The sequence below is a fragment of the Dromiciops gliroides genome, chromosome 2 (genome assembly GCF_019393635.1).
Source record: "Dromiciops gliroides isolate mDroGli1 chromosome 2, mDroGli1.pri, whole genome shotgun sequence".
NCBI classification, from domain to species: domain Eukaryota; kingdom Metazoa; phylum Chordata; class Mammalia; order Microbiotheria; family Microbiotheriidae; genus Dromiciops; species Dromiciops gliroides.
In genome coordinates, this window is record NC_057862.1 from 53,786,980 (window position 1) to 53,800,577 (window position 13,598).

At 46.9% G+C, this 13,598-nt stretch overlaps 1 protein-coding gene across 50 annotated transcripts in view; it reads right to left on the reverse strand.

The window, feature by feature from the left end:
* The window catches only part of CAMK2G (calcium/calmodulin dependent protein kinase II gamma), a 65,989-nt gene that overhangs the window by 27,813 nt on the left and 24,578 nt on the right, over positions 1-13,598 (reverse strand). For all 50 annotated transcript variants that reach the window (XM_043984781.1, XM_043984778.1, XM_043984775.1 and 47 more), the window contains exons 4-10: positions 11,834-11,888; positions 10,413-10,478; positions 6,734-6,806; positions 6,400-6,502; positions 5,882-5,965; positions 4,704-4,798; positions 4,068-4,190 (exon numbers count right to left, since the gene is read on the reverse strand). In XM_043984781.1, the coding sequence (XP_043840716.1) occupies positions 4,068-4,190; positions 4,704-4,798; positions 5,882-5,965; positions 6,400-6,502; positions 6,734-6,806; positions 10,413-10,478; positions 11,834-11,888 (599 nt within the window). The remainder of the gene's footprint in view (positions 1-4,067; positions 4,191-4,703; positions 4,799-5,881; positions 5,966-6,399; positions 6,503-6,733; positions 6,807-10,412; positions 10,479-11,833; positions 11,889-13,598) is intronic.

Here is a 13,598-nt window from a genome sequence, read left to right on the forward strand (position 1 = left end):
CACACAGCTAGTAAGTGTTAAGTGTCTGAGGCCGGATTTGAACCCAGGTACTCCTGACTCCAGGGCCAGTGCTCTATCCACTGCGCCACCTAGCTGCCCCTGTCCCAATTACTTTTAGCCAGCTATTCATCTGACCATCCCCTCTCAGGCTCCTTTCCAGACAGCATCAATCTCTAGGCCCCTAAATGTGGGCATCCCCAAGAGCTCTGACCTGGCTCCTCTGCACTTTCCACCTGTGACCTCGTCAGATTTCCAGGGATTCGATTAATGCGTCTATACCTTTAATCCCTTTCACCCTCTCCTCAATGCTGGTCTTAATCAGCTTGCTGAATACCTCTGCCTAGACGGCTCATCAGAGCCTTTAATCCATGTGGCTGAAATGGAACCTATCCCTTTTTCTGCCCAAACCTCTCTCTCTTCCTGACTTCTGGATTTCTATGGAGGGCACCATCACCCTTTTAGTCACCCAAGCTGGCAACCTTGAGGTCAAATTTGATTCTTCCTCAGCACACCATCATCTCCTATCTAATAGGCTTCTAATAACACCACCATCTACTCCCAGGTTTGTTGTGAGGATCAAATGAGAAAACATATGGAAAGCATTTTGCTACAACTGAGGCAGATAGCAATGAAATGACTTGTTTAGGGTCCTGGAGTTAGTAAGTATCTGAAGTTGGATTTGGATTTCAGGTCTTTCTGACTCTATTCACTTTGACACCACTGTTCAGGGCCTCATCGCCTCCAGCCTGGACAAGAGCAAAACCCTCCCTAAATGGTCTCCCTGCTTTAAGATTACCCACAGAGGGGGCAGCTAGGTGGTGCAGTGGATAGAGCACCGGCCCTGGAGTCAGGAGTACCTGAGTTCAAATCCAGCCGCAGACACATAACACTTACTAGCTGTGTGACCCTGGGCAAGTCACTTAACCCCAATTGCCTCACTTAAAAAAAAAAAAAAAAGATTACCCACAGAAAGCAGGAAGAGCCCAGACAATGCCACCCAGCAACCGGGAATGGTAGAGCCAGGAACATTGTTGGGCTTTTCTTGTGAAGGGCTCAACATCCAACATTTGGGTGGGGGTGGGGGGGGGTCACCCTGATGACATTCAAGCACAGCACTGAAGCTCTCCCCTCCCTCCCATGACTCAACCTCTGGTGACTATTCTTGGAAGATGCCCAGATCCGAGACATGCAACCTGCCTATTCCGGGGACCCAAACAGCTTAGCAGAGTCTGGAACACTCAGGGCCTCTGGTCAAAGAACTGTAGATTTAGAGCTAAGAGCAACCAGAGGCCAGCTAGTTCAACCGTCTCGTTTTACAGATGTGGAAACTGAGGCGCCAATAAGGTAACTGACTAGTCCAAGTGCACACGGGTAGTAGGGAGCAACATGTTCAAAATGGAACTCTTATCATTTGTACCAGGCCCCCACAATGTATTCCCTACCCTCCTCTTCCTCCCTTCCAAGCTCCCCTTCTTCTGGTCCCTCAGGCTCACAATCTTGGAATCATTTTCAACTCTTCCCTTCCCCTCAGTCCTCACATCGTGCCGACTCTGCCAGCCCAACATCTCTAGCAGATTTACTCAACATGGCCACCACCATCATTCAGGACCTCATCGTCTCCGGCCTGGATGAGAGGAATACCCTCCTAAATGGTCTCCCTGCTTCCAGGCTCTCCTCTCTCCAAATCCAGCCTCTATTCAGTTACCAAAAAATTATCTTCCTGAAACTCAGGTCACTCCCCTGCTTAAGAACCTTCAGTAGCTCCCTACTACCTCCAGGATAAACTATAAGCTCCATGCCTTGGCCTTTCTAGTTTGACTGCACATTCATCCCTCTTCCTCACATATTCTACATTCTGGTCAAACTAGGCTCGCTTGCCATTTCTCGAACTTGACACCCCATCTCCTCCTGTCTTTCTATGGGTTGTCCCTCATTCCCAGGATGCCCTCCCTCCTCCCCTCCATTTCATGATATCTTTAGCTTCCCTCATGCCTCGATTCAAGTTCCAGCTCCTGCAGAAAGCTGGGTACCTAGGTGGTGCAGTGGATAGAACACTGGCCCTGGAGTCAGGAGGACCTAGGTTCAAATCTGGCCTCAGACACTTACTAGCTGTGTGACCTTGGGCAAGTCATTTAACACCAAATGGCTAACCCCAAAAGATAAAAAAGTAAAAGTCATCCTGATCCCCCCTAGTAGAAGGCACATTCTCCCTGCTCAAAATCTCTCTTACTCATCTGTAAAAATAAATGTTCTAGCTCCAACTTGGATAAAAACCTCCTTGAGAGCAAGGATGGTTTTATTTTCATCTGTCTCTAGTGAGTAGCACACAGTAGACATTTAACAAATGCTCGCTGCTGCCAGCTCTGTTGCCCATAGCAGTGTGTATTTCCTCTTCTAATTTACTACTTCTGTTCTGTTATGGGTTTGGAAACCAAAAAACTAAAAACTCGCTCCAATTGTGTACAAAGTAAGAGTAAATAGGATCTGAGAGAGGGCCTCTTCTACATTTCTTATTTTTGCTGCCCATAAGCTTAATTTTGAGGAATGGGGCACTGGGGTGCTGGTTCTCAGCCTTATTCTGAATAGATAAGGTTTCCATGGAGCTAAGTCCTAAAGAAGTAAGGTATTTCTCATATAACAAATACAGAGCATGTCAACTCAGATCAGGTGCTGCTAGACCCATCCTCCTCGCAAGCTACTTAAGAGTTTTCAAGATTAAAGAAGAATCCTAGGTCAAAAATACAACCAAACCACAAGGAGATTGGTCATCTAGGAAAGAGTATCTGGAAAGAGGAAATGACTTTTTGAGAAATCACAAAGTTGGAAAGGACCCCAGAAGTCAACTACTCCAATCTGTACGTGACAAAGAATCACTCTTCTATGGGGCAGCTAAGTGTCAAAGTGGATAAAGCACCGGCTCTGGATTCAGGAGGACTTGAGTTCAAATCTGACCTCCGACACTTGACACTTACTAGCTGTGTGGCCCTGGGTAAGTCACTTAACCCTCATTGCCCCACCCAAAAAAAGAAAAAAGAATCATTCCTACAACATTTTCAATAGAAAATCGCCCAGTTTTCACTTTTAGGGATGGCTAAGTGGAGCCATGGATAAAGCGCTGGGAGTCAGGGAACTCCGAGTTCAAATCTAGCCTCAGATACTTATTAGCTGTGTGATTCTGGGCAAGTCACTTAATCTCTGATTGCCTTAGTTTGCTCAACTGTAAAATGAAGATAACAATAGTACTGATCTCTAAAGATTGTTATAAGAAGTATTGAATGAAATAATATTTGTAAAGCCAAACTTAGCACAATGCCTGCCACCCAAACCTCTTTCACTTGAAGGCCTTAAGTGAGGGGCAATCTATTATTTCTGGAGAGCTCTAATTGGTAGAAAATTTTCTCTTTCTTTTTTTTTTCAGGGCAATGAGGGTTAAGTGACTTGCCCAGAGTCACACAGCTAGTAAGTGTCAAGCGTCTGAGGTTGGATTTGAACTCAGGTCCTCCTGAATCCAGGGCTGGTGCTTTATCCACTGCACCACCTAGCTGCCCCCTAGAAAATTTTGTAGACCTAACGCTGCCTCTCTCTCTGCAATTCCCCTGCCCCGTCCTGCCCCACTCTTTCCACCTCTATCTTCTGGAGCCAAGTTGAATAAATCTACTCCCTTTTCCACAAGGCAGCCCTTCAAATTCTTTTAGATGGCTATTCCATAAGTCTCTTTTCCAGTCTAAACAGTCCCTTCAACTGGTTCTCTCATGATACAGTCTGCAGGCCCCTCCTCAACCTGCTTACTCTCTCCTGGATTTTCCCAGTTTGACCATTTGTTTCATAAAATATGGCGGTCAGTGGTACTAAGCATGAACTCCAGACACATTGACTAGTACAGGGTACATTAGAGTCCTCAGCTTATGATACACACAGGCTACTGCAACTTCAGATGCACTGGTGTCCTGGGGTGGTGACACAAAACCATTAGCAGATACTGAGCTTAGGGTCCACTAAAATCCCTGGATCTTTTTCAAAACTATTATTGTCTGGGGCCTCAGTTCTCCCTGCAACAGGACACTTACGCAGACCCACGGGTGTTTCAGTGCTTGGTCAGCTGTGATACGCTTGGCAGGGTTTATCGTCAGCATCTGGTTGATTAAGTTCTTGGCTTCAGGAGTCACAGTGTCCCACTCTGGTGATGGGAACTAGGGAGTGGGAATAAGGGAAGGAGAGATGGGGAAAATATGAGTATTGTACCACAGCCGGAAGGTGGGCTCTTCTTCTCTGACTCAATTTCCCCATACTAAACATCCTCTGTGGGGTCTGGCCCACTGAGGCAGCACAGAAAGGATCCGAGATTAAGTATTATGTGTTCTAAAGACTCTGGAACACAAATGACCAAAGATCAGGGAGGAAAGAAAGCAACATGGATAGGGGAAAGTTAACGTGGTTCTGTTAAGTAACAGATAGGTGGCTTCCAGGGATTCTTTCCTTCTCTCAGGTTCTAAAAAGGGCTGTACGAGACACTGCTGCCTTGGGTAGCAGGGCTGGGGGAGGAAAGGGCGCCATGTGCCCCATCACAGGTAACCGGAGGGACAGGACGGGACAGAATCGGCCCAGAAGACCAAGCTAAGCCACACCCCATCACTCCCCAGCCCCCTTTCTCCCCCTCAGCCCACACTAAGGGTGTGGTCAGGCTCCTTTTAGCATGTCCTTACATCATAGGCTCCAGCTTTGATCTGCTGATAGAGTTTGTGCTGATCCTCATCCCAGAAGGGTGGGTATCCCACCAGGAGGATGTACAAGATCACGCCTACGAGAAGACAAAGAGCACATCACAGAACTAGGGCCAGCCGCCTACCCCAAGGCACAGGTTAGGGACGATCTGGGGTATAGAGTCACTTAGCAAACTTTCAGTCAAACCAAGGTTAGAAGTAATCAGATTCTTCTTTCACAACATGACTAATGCAGAAATATGTTTAATGTGATTGTACATAGATACCCTATATCAGATTGCTTTCTGTCTTGGGGAGGGAGGAGGGAAGGAGAAAAATTTGGAACTAGAAATCTAATAAAAACAAATGTTTAAAACTGTCTTTACATGTAACTGAAAAATAATAAAATACTTTTATGATCAAAAATTAAAAAAAAAAAAGAGGGAGGATCTGAGTTCAAATCTGGCCTCAGCCACTTGACACTTACTAGCTGTGTAACTGGGCAAGTCACTTGACTCCAATTGCCTCAAACCCCGCCCCCCCAAAAAAAAAGGGAAAAAAAAGAAGTGATCAGAGATGGGAGAGAGAAAGAGAGAGAGCACACGCGCATGAGTGTGCATGTGCGTGCGTGCGTGCGTGTGTGTGTGTGTGTGTGTGTGTGTGTGTGTGTGTGTGTGTGTGAGTGAGTGATGATCTCTGGGTAAGGAAAGAAGAGAATAAGAATTTAAGTACCTACTATGTGCCAGGCACTGTGCTAAGCGCTTTACAAATATTGTCTCATTTGGAAAGAATTTCTCATCATCACCTTAGGGCTGTGCTCCCTACTTCATCTTTTGCGGGGTGGGGAGAGAGGGGAACTGAGTCACCAGCCCAGCAGACAGAGAGACATTTCTCCTTGCATTTAGTATGTGTCTGTACAATTTGTATTCAACTGAACCAACTCCCTGGTCTTGGTTTGGTTCTTCTTTAGAAATGCAGCAAGTGAACCTCCTCTGTTCTCTTGATTGGAGAGCTGCGATGTGAATACCAGTCCCCTGGGCACTTGAGGGTGCTTCATCCGTTCAAATATTACCAACTGGCCTTGTGAGTGGCAGGACCCTGCTCACCACCCTCTTCCCTTCCAATTTTCCTGGAAACTCAGGCTGCTCATACTCACAGCCGAGCGCATTAAAAGGGCTTACCACAGGCCCAGATATCCACAGGTTTTCCATAGGGATCTTTCCTCAAGACTTCAGGGGACAGATACCCTGGCGTACCAGCAAAGCCTGTGTCGGGAGAAAAAGGCATTGGTATACATGTTGTCTGCCTCCCGCACCATCACACACAGGGCGCAGTGTTTCCCAAGCTTCTCCTGTTGCCTGGGCCTGTGGCTTTTTCTGAATTTGCATCAGTCTCAGTTTCTGGGCAGCTAAGATAGACTCAATTTCTGGATGGAGTCATTAAGACAAGGACAGCAGTAAGTACCACCTAGAATTGGGTCAGATAAACAGGACTACATGCCCCCAACAATCTTCTGCTCATCTCCCCCAAATGCAGAATCACAAAGTTGACCCAGCATCAGACACAGACAGTCTGGGTGCCCAAGGGAGGTAAGACACACTGGAATTTCAGCTCTCGTCCTGCCATGTGAAGGAAGCAGAGGAAAAGGAGGAAGAGACGGGTGCTATGCATCCCAGGAGGGAGGGGGTCACCCCCTTACCGAACCAAGCCTGCTGATCGCCCTGCACCTCAATAGCGAGTCCAAAGTCAGCCAATTTGACAGCCGCACCCTTGCATTTACTCGCCAGCAGAAGGTTCTCAGGCTGAAGAGGAAAGAGAGAGAAACTTGTAATGGTCTGGCCCTCAGGGCCCCCCTAAATCTGCTCTTCACATGACCTACAGGGGGAGCAGAGGAGAGAACTCTGCAACCCAAGCCAAAGGACATTGTGTATCCTAGTCTCCATCTCCTCTGTGGTCCAAGCACTCCCAGTACTCGACACCAGATGGCGCCAAGATGCCACAAGGTGCGGCAACAGCAGGCATGGAGTCAGTACCTTGAGGTCCCGATGCACGATGTCATGCTGGTGGATGTGGTTGACACTCTCTAGGATCTGATGAATACAGTGGCTGGGAAAGAAAGAAGGAAGCTGGGTTAAACCACAATTGTCCCAAGCCGAGCCCTGGACAGATCATCGCCCTCATCCAAAGCTCACGCCCGGGTCCCCAGAGACGTTCCAAATGACAGCAGCCAGCTAAGGACCCACCACGAGATCCCTGGATGAACAAGAGCCCGGATGGAGGGAGTTACTTCTCCCTGCCTCAAACTTGTCTCTGGCTGCCTGAGAAGGGTGTGTGTGTGTGTGTGTGTGTGTGTGTGTGTGTGTGTGTGTGTGTGTGTGTGTGTGTGTGTGTGTGTGTAGTAACAAGGCAAGAGGCAGAGCTGACCTTAATCTGGCTAAAAGCCCTCCCCAACCCCACCCCTCTGCCCCAGCTCCCCAGTATTCCTTCCAGCTGTAACATTCTGTGAGGCGATCTGTTCTGTGTCGGTAAATATTTACTGAATGAATCAGCGGTTCTCAAAGTACAGTTCAGGACCAACGAGTCCAGGAGATTAAAAACTATTTTAATAACATTGTTTTCATTTCTAAGACAGTCAATATCAATAGCTATAACCCACAAAATAAAAAGCTCTTTGGGAGGAGGGGAGGTATGCAATAATTCTGGGCATCCCTGGCATGAATGAATGAAAAAAAATACCTGAGCACCTCCTAGAAGCAAGGTGTGGTGTTAGGTGCTACAGGAAGCGGTCCCTGCTTGTAGACCAGTGAGGAGAATAAGATCATTGCTAAGGACAAACTAATATTATTTGATTCTCTACTGGCAGTGGAGCGTAGTAAATTGAATGGCTGACTTGGTAGGCAGGAAGACCTGGGCTCAAATTCAGCCTCAAACATTTGAGTTGGCTACAGGATGCTGGGCAAATCACCTAACCACTCTGAGCTTCAAGTTCCTCATGTATAAAATGAGGATAACAATAGCCCCTATTTACAGTGTTGCTGTGAAGACAGAGTAGAGATATATGAAGCGCTTTGTAGACCTTAATGTGCCATATACTGTAAGACATGAGCCACATAACATACAACAAGATAAAGTGCGAGACAAGATGTGAAATCAGAGCCAATAGAGGGGCAGGGGGAGGAAAGGTCTTGGGTCATGTTTTTGTTTAAATAAATGGCTCAGGCTCAAGCGACATTCAGTGACTTGGTTCTGTTCATCAGCCATGATCAGCCTTCAGCCTTCCCCAATCTGCTCTATCTACACTTCAGACTGCAAGTGGTACCCCGAAACACAGAATTTTAGACATTACGTCCTCCCCACTCCAAATCTCCACTGACTGTCGTGGGAGCGTTCAGAGAGCAAGGAGAGGTATTGTGCCTAGGGAGGGCAGAGAAGTCTGGACTAGACTAGGTGTCACCTGGAATAGAATAGGGAGCCTCTGATGGTTGGTCTTTTTACCTAAGCAATCTTCACTTCCAATTTCTCCCACCCAAAACCCATGTTAGAACTCCCACCGAAGGTAAGGGGCTCTGCAGATCCCCACAACACACAGTACAGGCTGCAGGGCCAGATAAAGAGGCTACTCCCCACTCTCTCCACAAAAATGTATAATTAGAACAGAGCTGGGCCAGCAGAGAGCCTTCTGGCCAAAAATGGCAAAAGTGTGAAGTGTCCCAGCTGAGCCAGGCCAAGCCCACTGGCACCGTCATCCCCCACGCTCCCCCTTCCTGCCTCAGCACTCCCCCCCACCCAAGGCTCCCAGGGCTATCTCCCTCCTCCCTGTTTTCTCTCGACCCCCCCCTCCCCCCAGTTCCCAGGCCATCCCCACTGGCACTAGAATTTATCTTTCCACTTGAGACTCTTTCTTGAGGCTTAAGCATCTGAAACTGATCAACAAGTAGTAACCTCAAGAAGTGACCAGAGTGATCCAAATCAGCCACAGGCAGAGGGTATCCATCCCCTCCCTAACCCCTTAGCCAGACTGTAGAAATAACCTGCTCACACCAGACCTTAAAGTTCCAGGCTGGGGGCAGGGGGAGTTAAGAATCCAAAGAAGGAGGCTGGACAGAGCTTGTCTAGAAAACACCTGAATCCAACAGAAGGGCTCACAGATACCAGGATATCAGAGCTGTCTCCAGGAATGAGAAAACTTTTATTAAGAAGTTCCTGGGTGGTGAGACCTCACTCCAGAGGGCAAGATGCAGATCTGGCAGCTGGCCACAGTGGTCAGAAGACATCATGAGACCCGAAGTCTCAGAAATACACTCCTTGGACCCATTCATTCATTCTTCAATACTCATTCAATGCAATCATTAATTGAGTACCTACTGTGTACCAAGCACTGTTTTAGCAACTAGGGATAAAAATGAAGACAAAAATGAAATAGTGCCTGACCTCAATAAACTTACAATCTATTGGGGGGGGCATATACAAAAATAAAAAATTTATACAAATTAATTTTATCTTCATTAGATTGTGAGCTCCTTGGGGGCAGGGACTATCTGTTGCCTTTTCTTTGTATACTTGGCACTTAGCGCAGGACAGAACACACAAATAAATGCTTGCTCACTGCCTAATTTTCTTGAGGGAGCATGGGGAGAAATCAGGAAAGACCTCAGGTAGAAAGTGGCATTTGAGTGGCATTTTGAAGCTCAGGATTCTAAGGGCAGAAGTCAAGAGGCATGGCAGGGAGCAGTGGGAGAGGCGGGGAGATGGGCAGCCTGTGAGCTTTGGGAGATGGAATGATGTGTACAAGGAACTAGAAAGCCAGTTCAGCTGGCATGATGAAGGAGTGAGATAGAGAGGACCATGCAATAAGCCTAGAAAGGCAGCCTACCTACAAACTAGGAAGGGCTTTAAATACCAAAAGATTCTGTATTTTTTCTAGAGGCAATAGGGAGTCATGGGAGATTCTTAAGCAAGAGTGTCACAGTCAGACCTGTGCTTTAGGAATAGAATGCTGATGTGGCAATTAGGCAAGGAATTGCTCCTTGAGGATGTGGATCTTATCTTACTTATCTCTGTGTTCTATATTATGCCTCCCAAAGTGTCTTGGATGTAGCAAGTGCTTAATAACTCTCTGTTGAATAAATAAATGGATGTAGGTAGTATCAGAGCAGCTGCTGCAGTAGTGGATACCCCATGGAGGATGCGCATTGAAAGGGGACATTTCTGGAAGAATTGGGGTAAAACCTGGTTAGGCAAGATGAAAGTGAAGTTTCCAATCCTGCCCCAGCACAAGAAATTCAGGACCAGTACAGAACAGATGAATCCTTTCATGAGAAAGAGTCATTTCCAATCTTTTTTTTTTCCTGTTTAGTACAGACCTGAGATTTCGTCAGTGTATGCAGCGGTAGTGCCCAAGGCAGACAGCAACTTTTTCATAACTTTGAAATCTCAGCAAGTTATCTGGGGCACCAAGAGGCTGCCCATGGTTACCTAATCTGTGTTAGAGGCAGGCAGCACTTGAACTCAGGTCTTCCTGATCCTAAAACTGGCCCTCTATCCACTATACCAGGTGACCTCTCCTCCAAACTTTATCATACCTTATTCAGGCCAAGGCCGCCAAGAGCTACAGCAGAACCTACTGAAATCAAACCCCAGAGAAGCCCAAGCCATAGGGAATTCGCTGAACACCACAGGAAAAATCTGCATCTTTATTTGACTGATGCTCACCTGGCATCGGCTTCACTGTAGTACTCTCTGGCTACAATGTCTTCAAACAGTTCCCCGCCGGTAACGCTGTAACCCAACAAGAGGGAGCGAGAGGGAGTTAGAGGAGCCAGAAGGGCAAGATCCCCAAGTTCCAGGATGGGTAAGGAGGAATCCACCTGCACACACCTGCCTCCAGGGAAACCCAAACCACCCACACAGGGTCATCTCTGCTCCTGGAACCAGCCCCTCCCACTCTTTTCCTTTATGGATGGCCCCATTCCAGGCTTGTAGTCTTGAGACTGAACTACTTAGCACTTAGCCCAGTGCCTGGCGCAGAGTTGGTGCTTAATCACCTTGATGACCTTCACATCATTTAGGAGGACCAGAAGGAAACAAGAGGAGGGCCCTAAGAGAAAGCACCCTGGCCTGTCCCCCCAAAATAACACCCGTGCTTACAGACAAATGAACCCATTGGGAGATACCCGATATTAAATCTGGGGAGTGACTGAACTCCACGGACACCTGGGACTTGTGAAATGGTAGCTTCCAGGAAAACCGAGAAGGCATTCATTCCCAAGATGTACAACTGCAGTCTTGCACCAGCAGAAACCACATGGAGCCAAGTCACTAATAAAGGTCAATTTGCTTCCTCTGGCATTTTTTGGCAGGGGGTGACAGCCACAGATTTCATCTGTGTGGGGAACTCCATCCACCAATGCTGATCACCAATGCTGCCTACATCATTCTGAATCTTGGGAGAGCTTCTTGGGGACTGTATGATAGTATGGATCATATGATAGTATGAAGCAGGTCTTGAATGCGGGTCATCCTGGCTAGACCCAAAGCCTCTATCTCTTTCAGAGAATTAAAGGTACAAAGGTTTCTGTTTCCTTTGTTGACCCTTGGGTCACTTCCCCCTAAAAAAAAAACAGGGTGGGGAATGCAAAAAGAGTGTTATAAATTTATCTATCTCCATCTATCAATTTATTTTTGGTTGGATCTGTGATTACACTGGTGTAGGGAACTCTTGGGAAGGAAATTCCTTCTACCAATGTAGGTCAACACCTTCGTTGCAACCTATAGTTTTGGAGAGTTGCCTGGAAGTACTTAAAAAAATTCCGTGATTTGCCCAGGGTCACAAATTCAGTCCATGTCAGAGGCAGCATCTGAACCCAGAACCCAGAACCTTCCTGACTCTAAGGTCAGCTCTCCTTTTCCAATGTTATGCTAGCTCCTTCTATTTCTTAGACCCTCCTGCCCCAGCCCTGAAAAAAGGACCTCTAGGGAGATCACTGTTTCCCATCATCCTCTGGAGTCATGAATTCCAAGCCTTTATCTTAAGCCAGGGGAAGGAGTGGAATGGAGGGAACCGCCCGAATGCTTCTAATGCAACTATTGGCACTGGCCACTGGCAAGGCACTCCCAAGCAAAGGGGCACTTACAGGTCAAAGACGAGGTAGTGGAACCCTTCTTCAGAAATACTGTCATGGAGACGCACTGTAAAAGAGGAGACAGTGAGAGAGGGGTTAGGTTAGCAAGAAAGAAGACTCAGAAAGCCCTTCATCTTTTTGGTGGAGAGACTCTCGCCCTCTCTTCCTGCTCGTTGCCCATGTACTCGCTTCACTCTATCCTGGCATATCATCAAAGGAACCACACAATTGACAGCAGATAATAAGATCTCGTCTCTCATCAGGGCTCACCCATGCTGGGCTCCAAGTCGGCAACAGAAAGAGAAGGTCGAAATCCACTACAACAAAGAGACCGCAGTGCAAGATAGAACTGGGAGGTATAGCTGAGAGGTGGAAGATTTGGGCTGATATGGAAGAGGAAAGGGAAGAAAAATCAGGAAGTCCATTCCATAGGGTAAGAGATAAAGAAGAGGAGAGTTCTCTGAGAGAGCTTTGGGGAAGGAGAAAATCTGATGATGTAAAAAAAAAAAAATAACAAAAACATCAAAACATTTTTTTTTGGGTTTTTTTTGTTTGTTTTTTTTTTGGTCAGGGCAATGAGGGTTAAGTGACTTGCCCAGGGTCACACAACTAGTAAGTGTCAAGTGTCTGAGGCCGGATTTGAACTCAGGTCCTCCTGAATCCAGGGCAGGTGCTTTATCCACTGCGCCATCTAGCTGTCCCTCAAAACATTTTTAAAAGAGATGCTATGGGAGGACCTGAGTTCAAATCTGGCCTCAGACACTTGACACTTACTAGCTGTGTGACCCTGGGCAAGTTGAAAGAAAAGGAAGGAAGGAAGGAAGGAAGGAAGGGAAGAAAGCAATGTTGAGGAAAAAATGGTTCGCTTCTACTTTCTTGCTTCCTTGGGTATCTCTCATCTGTTCCCGCAGCTCCACTGTAGAGGACTCCCAAGCCTACATCTCCAGGCCTGACCTCTCAGCTGAACTCCAGTCCTGAATGTTCATCTGCCTGCCAAATGATTCTTGCCAGTCCCTTGAACCCACCATATTCAAAACTCAACCAACTAATCCATCAACAAGCACTTATTAAGCCACGATGGTGTTCCAGGCACCGAGTTGGGGACAAAAAGCCTCTGTCCTCAGGGAGTTTATATTCTATCAAAACTGTTCATATCCCCCCCCCCCCCCAATCTGCCCTACTTCTATTAGTGGCAATGTCTTCTCCCACCAACTGAAGTCTGAATCCTATCTACAAATCTCCCCTCTCTCTTGCCTCCCACAGCCAATCTCTGGTCAAGCTCTGCTGGGTCTGCCTCCACAGTATCTCTCCTCTCCCTTCCTTCCTTCCTCTACTTGTGCATGGCTCACTTCTCTTGCTCAGGCTGAGGATGATTGTAATAAACTAATTTCTCTGCCTCTAGCTTTTCCCCTCTGCAATTCTCCCAAAAGGAAACTTCATAACATGCAATTCCGAGTTATTTATTCATGAAAAAACTACCAGCACATCCTCATCACTTACCAAATCAAACACAATCCCCTTAGCCTGGCATTCAAGGCTCTTTACAATCTGACTCCAAACGAGCTGCATTTCCTCAGCATTATCTCATAGTCTCTGCTCCAGACAAACTGGTTTACTTACTATTCTGGAACCTCAATCTGTCCCTTTTCTGGCTCTATGTATTCATATATGCATCATCCTTCCTCCCCCAGATCCTTAGAATGAGTTTCCTCCACATTTCAGCCTAATGAAATCCTCCTTCTTTAAAGGTGCCACCACCTCCTTCAAGAAGTCTCCC